The sequence below is a fragment of the Vulpes lagopus genome, chromosome 7 (genome assembly GCF_018345385.1).
Source record: "Vulpes lagopus strain Blue_001 chromosome 7, ASM1834538v1, whole genome shotgun sequence".
In the NCBI taxonomy this organism is placed as follows: domain Eukaryota; kingdom Metazoa; phylum Chordata; class Mammalia; order Carnivora; family Canidae; genus Vulpes; species Vulpes lagopus.
This window is the reverse complement of record NC_054830.1, coordinates 119,994,793-120,007,987: the sequence shown is the minus strand read 5'-3', so window position 1 is coordinate 120,007,987 and position 13,195 is coordinate 119,994,793. Positions and strand designations below refer to the sequence as shown.

The window sequence follows — 13,195 nt, the reverse complement described above, 5'->3', positions numbered from 1 at the left end:
AGTGTGGTTTTGGGGTCTACTGGACTAAGAAGTGAATCTCACTTGATTGTGTGTGTGTGTGTGTGTGTGTGTGTGGTGGGGGAGGGGTGGAGTGGGAAAGACAGTTGGCCTTACTGAGCCTCCCCTTCCTAATAGGTTTCCTTGTTGTCAAAATTATTCATTGAGTAAACATATAAAGTGCCTGTGGATAGCCCGTTATTAACCCTATCAGTGATAATTCCCTTTATGTGATTGGCTTTGCCACAGCCAGCGTTCTCTGGAGTTCACAAGGACACGGAAGGCCAAATTATTAACTGATGAACAATAAGAGGAATCCTTCCAGTCATTTTAGGTATCAGTGCACAGGTTGGATGCTTTTGGGAAATGCTGAGAAAGAGTCATGTGTTGATAAGGACTGGGCCACCTGCTCTCTGAGGCCCTGCTTAATCCTGTAAAGCTATGGGCTGGTGAGCTGCTTCATTCCCACAATAGCCACCAACTTCCTGCTGCCTCCAGCTTACCCCACGGTGGCTCTGAGGGGTCCTCTCTGTACAAAGCCTGGCTAGAGCTGATTGTGATTTACCCCGGGCCACACAGTTAATTCTGCCACAGGGGCCAACTGGCAGCCAGGTTGGTTTCTCAGCCCCCAGCTGGATTGGAATGATGGGAAGGTTGATGTTTCTGAACCAGCCGTATAACTTTTCTTCTCACCACCTCCATGGTCTGGAAGCTACTTTCCATCACTCTCTCAGGGCATGGAGCTTTGGGTCACCACTAGAAATGGTCTCAAAAAGTTAAGCTTCTTTTCACACACCTCTGGCAATGGACTAATTTCTCTACTTTGGTATTCATTTTGAAGTAAAATTTGCATTATCTGTAAGCACTGGATTACTAGGGTGAGTCTGATGAATGACCTGATTTATCTGACCCTGGATGAGTCTTTGGGTACCAGGGGAATGTAAATCCAGCCTCTCCCTGTTTTAGCTTCCAGACAGTCCTTATTGATCCTCATTATAAGTAGAGGAAACATGCATTATGATTAGGAGTTCAGAGTAGCTCTCTTAGCTTTGATAATGAAAAATTTTTAAGAGCATAGGCTTTGGGAGGCAGCAGTCAGCTCCCTCCTTTGCTCTGGCCTTTGCTGACTGTGCATGATAACTTCGCCTCTCCCAAGATACCCACCTAACTTTTAAGGCTGTTTTGAGGATTGAGTGACCCAATAATATACATGGAGCACTTTGCTTGGCATACAGTAAGTTGCTCGTAAAGTAGCTTGTGTTATTATTTCAGTGAATAATAACAATAATATTTACATGACCAATGGTGAAGAAAGAACTCAAGGGAGAGAACCAGGCATCACGTCAGGACTTTTTTTCCTTTTAAAACACAATAGAGCATTTGTATTTACAGAAGAATCATCTGGCGGCAGCCTATAATTTTGATGAATTAGGGATCTCCGCTTGAAAGATAATAAAGCGTGTTAAGCAATAGCTGGCACCGTTTAGCAAGTCAGGGATACAGAATTATGTAAGAGTCCAGCCTCTACAACTTGACCACTTCGGAAACATAAATAAAGCTAGTCCATTTGTAATTGTGTAGCTGCCCTCAAGCCTTTCCCCCATCCACTTTCAATAGGTTTCTATTGTTTGGATCTTTAACCTGCCTTCACAATTAAATCAGAAGGAAAGAAATGGCAGCCATGGAATGGTTGAAACAGTAATGGCACGCACTTACTGATCGCTCCCTCGAGGAGGGGCAGGATCTTGTTGAATCCATGCAACAGTCCTGGGAGGTAGAAATGTATCATGATCTTCATTTTACAGATGAGCATACCAAAGCATGGAAGTGTTGCCCATCTTGTCCAGGGCCACCCAGCTCACTGGAAGTGCTCTGTCTCTGGAACACCTGCTCTGGGTGCAGTACTTGACTGCCTCCCTGGATGAATATAGTCTACTGCAGTGGTCTTCAGGGTTGAAGATTTTACCCACTCCCCAGGGGATCATTTGGCAATGCCCAGGGACATTTTTGGTTGTCATGGTTGGGGAGGGGTCCCACTGGCATCTAGTGGGTAGACACCAGGGATGCTTCTGAACAATCTAAAATGCACAGGAAAATCCCCTGTAACAAATACCTGACCTACAATGCCGGTAGTACTGAGGGTAAGCAATCCTGTTGCGTTTGTTTTTTTTTTTAACCACATGAAATTTTAAAAAGCTCTAATATGGCAACCTCTATAACATAGCAGATTATTTTATAATAGCTCTGTTGGATCCAGGCTCAGTCTTTTAAATGTGCCAGGACCGTATTCTTAGATACTAACTTTTTGGGGAAAGCAGTGATGACCTCTTTAATATTGAAATGATTGTTCTCTGCCTGTTTAGGTAAACTAGCAGCAATAAATGTTACAACTGCTTTAAGAGCCAAATGGAGGGACGTCTGGGTGGCTCAGCGGTTGAGCATCTGCCTTCGGCTCAGGGTGTGATCCCGGTCCAGGATCGAGTCCCACATCGGGCCTCCCTGCGAGGAGCCTGCTTCTCCCTCTGCCTGTGTCTCTGCCTCTCTCTCTGTGTCTCTCATGAATAAATAAATAAAATCTTTTTTAAAAAAGCCAAATGGAGGCTATTTAGAAGCTGACGTTTGTAAAAGTAGGTGTGTTCAACTTGCTCATTCACTGGCATAAAAAGAATGTAGTCAGTCCCCCATAAACATGCCATTACTTTCAGGATTCCATAATCTCCATCTCTGACAGCCCTGACGTCTCTTCCCTGGTTGAGTGGCAGGAGTGGGGAGGAAAATGCACAATACATTTGAAAAAAGATGTTTACCAAAAAGATGCCCAAGCTCACAACTGCTCTTCTTCCTCTCTAGCTGTGGCCCTCTGACATCATCTGTTCTCTCTGTCTCATCATTTTCCCGTCTGGTCATGAGCCTGGTTCTTGTTTTAATTAAAGCACAAGCTGTATGTTGGTTCAAAATAGCAACTAAAACTTTTTTGCCTTTACCTAATGAGACAAAACCCAGAAGGCAATCAAATTATTTTGAAGCTTCCCAGACTCCAAAATAACGTTCATCCTTCACAAACGGTGGGGTTTAAACTACACGTTCTTGTAACCCTGCCATCTCAACAGAGAGAACATTGCACAATCCCGGCAGGTCCGGGAGGGAGATGACGACACATAGAAACGCCACAGTGCAAAGCAGGGCTTTCCTGTCTCTGCAAATGGGTTTGCAGATTTCTTTCTTAACTCCTATGGAAGCTAGACCACTCTCTTAGAGAAAGAAAAATGCGCCTGAATATTATTTTACCACAGGGTTCTTTGTAGTCATGGTGTATATGTTTTATTAAGAAAGGCCAGGGACACCCGGTGACTCAGTGGTTGAGCGTCTGCCTTTGGCTCAGAGCATGATCCCGGGGTCCTGGGATCGAGTCCCACATCGAGCTCCCCCCTGGATGCCTGCTTCTCCCTCTTCCTGTGTCTCTGCCTTTCTCTCTGTCTCTCATAAATAAATAAATAAATCCTAAAAACAAAAAACAGAAAACTGTATGACCACTTTTCCTTCCCCTTTCTGAGCGACTTGGAGTAGGGACTCTGGACCAGTCCACAAGATGCCATCAGTTTTCCACATTTGGTACCGTGTGATTGCAAATTGCTGTTCAAAAATAATGGCATTGGTTTATGTTATAAATAAAATATAAAACAAGATAAAGAAAAAAACAGGCAGTTCTCTTAATTTTATTGCACTTGGGCTTTCCCATCTGTAAATGGTAATAATGAGCTACCTGTTGCCTGAATCTTATGGAGAAAATATGAAATTTTATATATGTATGTATATAAATACATACATACATCTTTATAAAATACACACATATGTATACATACATAGCTCTACACATACTTATATGTGCATACGCACATACACATGTAAATACACACACAAGTGAGGATATACTCTCTTCCTCTATTCAGGAAGAATTTTTTTTTGCCACTTTTCCTCACCACCAGGACTCCAACTTTGGTGAAAGATGACATTTTGTGACAGCCTTTTTTTTTTTTTTTTTGTGCAAGTCACATGAGATCAAGACAAACAAGTGTCCTTGCTCTTCAACATCCCCTTTAAGCCAACCGGAGGAATAGCACAGAATTATGTGGATTCATCTCCCTAAAGAGACTGAACCATTGTCTGATAGGAAAATAACTTCTTCTTTTTTTTTTTTAAAGATTTTATTTATTTATTCATGAGAGACACAGAGAGAGGCAGAGACATAGGCAGAGGGAAAAGCAGGCTTCCTGTGTGGAGCCTGAAGTGGGACTCGATCCCAGGACCCTAGGATCATGCCTTGAGCTGAAGACAGATGCTCAACCATTGAGCCACCCAGGTGTCTGGGAAAGTAACTCCTATGGCAAACAACTCTCCTTTCAGTGGGTTTTCACATTTTTCCATCCTTGCACTAAAATACCTGCCACCCTCTGGTTTGTGTGCACCACTTTTTACTCAATGTAAAATACTGATGCTTCCCAATATTTCATTCCATTTCCACAAAGTAATTTCGTAGCAGCAGGAGGCCCCAAGAAACGGCATGGGGAGCTTATCAAGTAGACTCAGGCAGAGAGTTGAGTGGGTCAAGAATACAGCTTTTGCCCCGATTTTCAGAGCGAGAAAGAATGTGAAGTTAATCAAGGTAGAAAGAACCTGGCTTGTCTCTCTTCTCTAGCAAGAAGTCTACCTGAGTTAGATCCTATCATGATTGCTTCTGTGCCTCCTAGAAGGTGACCAAGATGCTCTCACGTGGCCTTGGCCCCCTTTTTACCATCCTGTCCCTCAGCCCTGCCCTTCTTGGCACTCACTTGCTCTTATCCACACTAAAACTTTTCTTAGGGCTTCTTGGTACAATCTAATTTTATTGGGGGTCCACATGTTCTTTTTGCAAATGTCCTGTGTTCAAGTCTAGATTACCTTTCACTCCTCCCTTTTGCGGCCTCTATTATCAAAAGCCTCCTGCCTTGTTCTGCTATCACATGTCATCTGTGTTCTCTTGTATCCTAACACCTGCCAGCAAAGGAATTAAGAATAATCTAATCCAGACAAGATGAATTACATGTTCATGTCCCATAGGTAGTATAAGAGCCCAAGACCGGAACCTGGGCCCCGAGACTCCACATCTTGGACCTGATACCTCTTCCTGAGAAGGTGGAAATCAGCCTTATAGAGTGATTTCCAAGAATGAGCAATTGCCAGATTTTTTTTTTTTTTTTTTGCTCTTCCTTTACTCTGCAGATAGCCCTCAAAGATCTTATCTTCCCTGCTAGTGAGAGCATGTATTAGATTCACGGTACAGTTAATTTACACAGACTATTTACCTCTTATGTATGGCTAGACTTTATGCTGATCCACTCAACAACGTGCATTAAACGTTTACAGTGTGCCAGGAGCAGTTCTAGGTGTGGATGAATGACACAGGCTTGATCTATGTTCTCAGAGTTTACAGGACCCTATCATAACAATTGAGCCTATTATGAAATGTCAGGTTAACTTCATAGAAGGTCAGATTTAATTACAATTTCAAGCTCCATTCTTGACAGTCTTTATATTCCTCTGGTGATTGATTATTGGCTCACAATTAAAACTAGACCATCACTGAATCATAACAAGGATTATAGCCAGCCCTGTGTCCTGCTTCCAGTTAGATTTCTTTTAATCTTTCTTTTGTAATTTTTAACGTTTGCCTCAGTAGTTGCCATTGCTTTACCTTAGCTTCTAAATGCTCATTTTTTATACTTTTTAATGTAAATAATAGTAATAGCTAGCATTTATTGAACACTTACTATACATCAGACACAACTACTTGTGTTTTACATGATAGCTCATAATCTTCACAGCCATGCTCTGATAGAAGTAGCATTATTATCCTGTTTTACAGATGAAGAAACTGATAGAGGCTAAGTAATTACTATTAATTAGTGGGAAAATGGTGAAGCTAGGATATAATGTGGGCGGTTTGGCTCTATAAACCATGTGGGTAACTTCTGTTGAAATGACTTCTGCTGGGCCCTTTGGTCACCTCTGGTTGGCTCTGTTCATCCAGCTCTCTTCTCATCCATGATCACTTCTCCTAGCAGAAGGGGATCATTCAGTATTATGCTATCTCACCACCTTTGCCAGTGTGGACCTTCATCTTTTGCCTGACTGCATGTTAGAACTATAATGCTATATGTGGTATATTCTGAAAATGGTCAAACAGCTACTGAGTCTTCCCAAATACCAACTGTAAAAAAATCTCAGCATAAAAGAATTTGATTATTAATTTAAAAAAAAAACTCTCTTGATGGAATAAAAACAAGGAACCAGAACAAAAATGCATTTGAAAATAGGATTATTTCTATTCTTCTCTGACAAAGCCTAAATGTAGAAAGAAATGTATTTAAAGCAGTCTAAAAATAAATAAATAAATAAATAAATAAATAAATAAACAAACAAACAAACAAAGCAAGCAGTCTGGGATGAATTATATGAAAATGTAGCTCACCAGTACCTGCATTGTGTAGAAATGGAGGCTAAAACTGTGGGCATCAGTATGGTCACTGTGAAATATGGAAATGTGGAAAGAATATTCCAAGGACACAGAGCTGTGCAGAAGTTTGTTCCACATGGTATGGAGAAAAAGAGGCTTCTACAAAAGAGACTGGAAAACAGTTTTCAGAAATAGAGGAGGAATATTAAGGGAGCTTTGAAGGGAGAGAGGGATCTAAAGAATTTAAGGAAACAAGTGGCCAATTGTGGGAAATAGGCCATTATAAAGAGAGGGATAGATTTTCCAGTGAAGGCCCATTGGTGGCCATAATAAGAGTGGGGCCTTTGGGGCAGTAGAGTGGAAGCCATGTCATGGTGGCTAGAGGGGCAAATGTAAGAGACAAGGAAGGGGAGGAAATAACCACAGCAATTCTTTCAGAAAAGATGGCAGTGAACACAAGAGCAAGAAAGCCTGTGGTCAACTGGGGAGGCAGTGTGTCTTGAGGCGGCAGGGGTACTTTTTTGTTTTTATAGGATTAGGGGAAAGAGCCGAAGACAGTGGCTGAGGAGAAGGAGAGAAGAGGGATGATGGCAAAGCCCGAGCTCTGAAGGCATGGGAGAGGAAGAGGCCTGAGCACAAGTGGAGGGTTAGTGGGGAAGGGGTGGACTGTTAGTGCCACATGGTTGCCATCATCTGTGGGGAGAGCGTCAAGTCAGGACATGCCTTCCTGAACTGGAAAGGCAGGCCACCAGAAAGAAGGCCTAAAGTGCAGAAAAATACTACACCTCTGAAAATCGCACTTCAGGGTGTGTCTGCTTTCACCGCCAGCTTTGTGTCTACACATGGTTGCTGTTTCGTTGTGTGCCTATTGAGATGCCTGCCTAAATTTTGGAAAGCTTTGTGAGGAATCGTGAATTTCAGGATGGTTGTTTGGATGACTGGCTTAATTGTTTCTTTTGGAAACGTAATGAGACCTCAGTTGTTTAAAGTCTCTAACTTCAAAAGGTGCTGGGGATTTTCATTCTTTTATTCTCTGTGGCTCATTACCATTTGAGTCATGTCTGCTTGTTCACCCAACTGGCTCCAGCTTTCTGGAGTAAGGGCCAAAGCCTTTTAGTCCTGAACAATATCTAGGGTGGTCAGAGATCCTCATGGCTCAGTGTAGAAATAATGCATGGTTATTATGAATCCCATGCATGTTCAAGCTATTTTGCATGGCAGAGTGACAAAAGTGACTGGCGCAGGCTGGGATGTGTAGGATTGTCTTGCGTCATCTTGACTCTAGTTTGCGAAGCTAAGCTTCAGTGTCAGCCCTTGGCTGTGGACTCTTTTGGAGGAGGAAAGACCAAAGAGAAGCCAAATAACTTACTGGGACAAGCTGGGCTCTCCTCCTTTCCAATCCCAGCTCATCTCCCTCCTCGGGTCTCTTTAGTTGCCATATCTTGATCTGCTGAGCTTAAAATCAGGAGGGGAATGAAGATGGTGAGAGAAGAAGGGCCATATACACACATGGAAAACAGGTTGGAGAAAAAGATAAAAACATTCAGCATCATTTTAGTGCTTGCAAACTGACTTGACTTGGCTTTGGCGTTATCTCACATGATTACCTGTGTTCTACATGTTAAGAAAGTGAACCCCAGAGATATGAAATGATTTATTTGTCCAGAGCCCCAGTTAATAAATATCAGAACTGGAGCCTAAAACTAGGTCTTCTGGTTCCAAATCCATTGTCCTTCATGCAGAAGGCTGAGACATCAGCCACTACCCATCCTATTAATCTGTTAGAATTATTTTTCTTGTAACTATACCATGATTGCATCCCTAGGCTGGTAATAATGGGTCTTTCTAGGAAGGTGAGTGCCATATAAATATTAACTGCTACTATTATTCTTTTTATTATTGCCACTAAAATTATGGTTACATAGGGGAATTCATTTTATTCAGTTCAGTAAGTGCCCAGTATCTTTGGTAAATAAAATATTGTCCATATCCTCTAAAAGCAGAGAAAGCAATGATGGGAACATATAGGTGAAATATCATGTGATAGAATCTGTAATGGACTGGTACCTAAAATATACGTATAAAGCCATTGTTCTTGAATGTTAGCATGCATCAGAATCATCTGGTTGACTTGTGAAAATAAAGATTGCTGAGCTCTGCTGTCAGAGTTCCTAGGATGGGGCTCAAGAATTTCTAACAAGTTCCTAGATAGGGTTGATGCCACTGGTCCAGACATCACACTTTGAAAGCTGGAATTACTTCCATCTGGGAGGGTGGGAGAAATTTTTGTAAAAGTGACTCCCAGACAAAGCTTGAAGAATTAAAAAGGGTTTGCCTAGTGAAATTGGTGGAATGGCATTCCAAGTAGATAGAATATCATGCATAAAGGTATAGACAGGTAGAACAATAGATCGGAGATCCATAAGAAATTTCACTTTGCCGTAATCACAAGAAGTGGACGGTGCTAAGAGAGAAGCCTGAGCTCATGGAGGGTTTCACATGCCATGCTAAGGCTTTGCCCTGTAGCCCATGCAGAGCCCCTGAAGAATATGAAACAGAGAAGCAGCTTAGTCAAATTTGCATTTTAGAAAGCTAATTAATTCTAGTGCAAGTATGGAAGCATGGAGGAAATACCTAAATATGAAAAAGCTACTTTGAACATCTATAATATGCCCAGGGATTAATCAGACATGTGCTTGTCTTGATATTTCAGTCAAGTAGTTAATAAGACCCTGTGTGCCATGCTTACATGCATGTCCAAGTAAGGATGGCGATCCTTTGTCTCCGGCACTTTTGGGAGCCAACATAACACCTAGGAAACAACAGCCCACAAAGCAAGGCAGTATTTTCCCAAGGGCAAGGAAGAGTCTTTTAGGGCTGAAGCAGTTAGCCAGGGTTTCATGCAGAAAGCAGAGTGCAAGCTGGCCTTGCAGAATGCTGGCTTTTCCCTGGCCAGAAGAAGGCTTTGCAGGCAAAGAGGACCCTAGAGTAGAGAGGTACAGAAGGTGGCAGTAAACTTCGAATGCACCCAGACATTGAAGAAGCAGAGACAGCTGGTCAACCCGTGGCTTTTCTTAGGACATGATAGAGGAGTGGAAATGAAGTTAAGTTCACAAAGCCTAGTTCTATGGGAATAACCTCTGCAAGGTTTTCTTTAAAAAAAAAAATAATAAGCAACATATAGAGCTAGGAAATGTAGTGCTTTTCAACCATCTGCAAGCCCCCTCTCTCTTATCATCAAGGATAATAGGTATCAGGGGAACAGAATACAAAGGCAGGGAGTAGGGGCAAGAGACAGGGAAATACATTGGGCTTTGGTTCTGATAGGGCCAGAATGACAGTGGTTGTTGCCCAGGGAGTTGGCCATTGTCCGGGGAATGAGGTGGGTTGGCAATCAGACAGCTCCTTATAAAAGGCCATCTGTCCTTTGCACTCAGATGAGGGCCTGGGAAGCCCTCCCTTTCAGCTCCCCGATGGTAGTACAATGAGCTCGTGCAAGGGAGACTTCCTGGGTCATTTGCTTATTCAAGGATGTGCACCTATGAAAATGCTTTTGCATATTAGTGTTGCAAGTTGTGTGTTTCCTCTGCTCCTCTTCCCATCATGACCTAACTGTACAACATTCTCTTAAGCTCTATCTTCTATCCAAAGAGCAGTATTGGTGCTTACTGAAACAAATACACAAACTAATGTTTTCCTTGTGTCTTTATAAAGGATGGTGGATTTGTTCACAGTGTAGGTTGGAGTCTTTGCTGAATTGGCCATTCCATATACCCTTACAGTTATCCAAAACTCTGATTTTCTGGCCAACACATCATCCTTTTCTGAGATTGCTGTACTTGCGATTTTCATTACCAGGAGCAGCATATGACTTTTTCTTCAAGGTCATTATTCCCAAAGGCTTAAGATGTATGCCTTCACAGATGTGACTTTCTCTATGCCAGAGGTGGACACACAAAGCTGCTGCGTGGGATGTAGGCTGAGGCAGTGGGTGGGCCTCAGCGAGGCTAGTCCTCTGCCTGTAGCTCAGTACCCACCCCAACCAGGCAAATTTAAACCCTATTACATTAAGAGTTACTGCACTCTTCAGACCTTTGAGATCACATAGGAAGAGCTGAAGATATAGCTAATAATTCAGCGATCCTGACATGCCTGACTTTGGGGTGAGAGGTAGCAATTAGAATGCATGTGGCTGAAAATACAGAAAGCAGCATACCCAGTTCAATCAAAGGTATATCATTAAGCCAAGTGAGCAACCTTATTGAATTTATCATTAACTATATTTAAACACAATCCATCTTAAATTCCCCGTTTCTAAAATTTTGTCTTGGAGGAAAAACAGAATAAAACAGGAGAGGGGGTGAGACTCTGCCAAAGGGTGCTTTCCTTGGGCACATGGCAGCTGAAACAAAAGCCCCAATTTTAATTGAATTATAAACTGTGTAATTATTTAACCTGTACCAGCTGGTCTCAAGAAGCTACCAGATTCCTTAGAGACCTTGTACTTGGCGAAGAACATAAGGTACCTTATTAGTAACAAGAAAAATGCCTTCTGTACCTGTGTTACCCCCCAACCCCCAAAGAACGTACTGTTAAAGGGGAAGAATGTTTAAAGTTCATTTTTGGTTTAAGAGCCAGTCCTCCCTCCTTCTGAGTATGTGAGGGGATTGACTAAAGCACCTGTGGCCTCCAAGGAATGGCCACCATAAACAGGATGTTATTGCATCAGACAGGTAAGAGTAATTTCTCTAATTAGTCATTTGAGATTTCATTTTTCACTTGGAAGAACTGGAAATTTAATTTGTTTGTGACATGCAATTGGCAAACTGACTGTAGCTACAATTGCCCCTCCCTCTGTCTTGCTGTCCTGACATCATGTGAAAAGCACTGGGGAGTGGGGTGGGGGGGTCTCGATGTAGACACTTCGCTTCATCTATCAACATCAAGCTAACTAAAGTACCTTCTTATTGACAAATGTTCGCCAATTACACATTCCTCATTTGTAATGCTAGAATAATCCTAATGAGTTTCCCATGATCATTTTTCTTTCAGATTAAAGGTTTCTTCTCAATCCTCCCAAATTTTGCAGCAGTGAGGTCATTCATAGTATATTTTCATTTCCATAAGAACCTTGTTCCTAATGGTACAGAGCAAAATAATTTTAGGGAGCTATATTTTATGAATTAATGTATGATCAAAGATGGTCTGTTTGATTAAAGAAATAGTTCATCCCATCTATTTTTGTTCTAAAACATCCTTTTCTAAAAGGAAGATTGAGTGGCATCAAACATAGTCCCCATACATCATACCTATTGATTTCACATTTGTTTTCGCTCTTCTGGTTTTATGCCCCCTCGTGTTGTAATTTGTTATCCTGGGAGCTGGCCCCTGAGTCGCTACTGGGTTGGTGCTGGGAGGTGATTTCAGTTCAGACTACTCTGTACATGAAACAGATGAGCTTTCAGACACAGAACCACGCTCCTCTTGCTTTTTATAACGTTCCCCGCTGCACCCCCAGTATTTCCCATGGAGCTCACAGATGCCACAGAGTAAGATCTCTGACAAGTGGCAACGTGAGAGATGTTGGGACGGTCCAGCCAGCATGGCCACAGGTAAGGCTCCTGGCAGCCCTGGGTGCTGCAGGAAGCTAAGGCCTTTCCCCTTGGCTCTTAACACCTGGACTCAAAATGCAAAGATTATACACACCTTCTGGAAATCCCCAAGGCCACAAAATTCTTCCATCTTCTACAAACAAGTAGCAAAAGTAACAGGAGATAGAATGCCTGCTCGGCTCCCACCTTCCATGTGAAAAGCAGGACCATATAGCCCCTCTTTTTTTTTTTTAATTTTTTTTTATTTATTTATGATAGTCACAGAGAGAGAGAGAGAGGCAGAGACACAGGCGGAGGAAGAAGCAGGCTCCATGCACCGGGAGCCCGATGTGGGATTCGATCCCGGGTCTCCAGGATCGCGCCCTGGGCCAAAGGCAGGCGCCAAACCGCTGCGCCACCCAGGGATCCCCATATAGCCCCTCTTAATGCATATCTGCTTAGATGCTTCTAGGCAGAGCTTAGGATGCCCCTGAGTCACCAAGCAGCCCATCTGGGATAAAATCAGACGGACTTTCTGGATACACACATGTTGTACTCAAGTATCACTTCCCATGTTGTGCTTTTTCTGGCCAATTTGAATGTTTTAAACTCTTGCTTTCTTCCCTTTCTGCTCTGGCTGCCCATCCAGTACTCAGTCACATCACTGAAGACCATCCCCGAACTGTGCCGAAGATGTGATTCACAAAGTGAAGACAGATCAGGTGAGTCTCTCACCTCGTCCCTCTCCTGCTCCTGACTGTCAGAGCCTGGAGGGCCCCAGGAAGCTGTTTCCCCTCACCCTGCCTGCTCCTGCCTTGTGAGGCTTCTCCCTTCGTGCCCCTACACACACACACACACACACACACACACACACACACACACCCTCTGCAAACAGATGTTAGGTCATCCTCCAAAGTCTAACGGGACAGGGAGGCTCTAGTAAGGACTCGGCTGTATACAAATAAATGTAGCCCGTCATTTCAACAGCTCCAAACCACAGTAGACGCAGCAATTTACTAAAAACCCGAGAAACCATTGGTGACAAAACATAATGATGCAGGCGCCAATGAAAAAATGTTGGATGCATTCACTACCCATATGGCAAGGACCAGCT

At 42.8% G+C, this 13,195-nt stretch overlaps 1 protein-coding gene across 2 annotated transcripts in view; it reads left to right on the top strand.

Moving 5' to 3' along the window:
* LOC121496136 (synuclein alpha interacting protein) overlaps positions 1 to 13,195 on the top strand; it is a 149,820-nt gene that overhangs the window by 74,788 nt on the left and 61,837 nt on the right. For both annotated transcript variants that reach the window (XM_041764428.1, XM_041764427.1), the window contains one exon: positions 12,731 to 12,803. In XM_041764428.1, the coding sequence (XP_041620362.1) occupies positions 12,731 to 12,803 (73 nt within the window). The remainder of the gene's footprint in view (positions 1 to 12,730; positions 12,804 to 13,195) is intronic.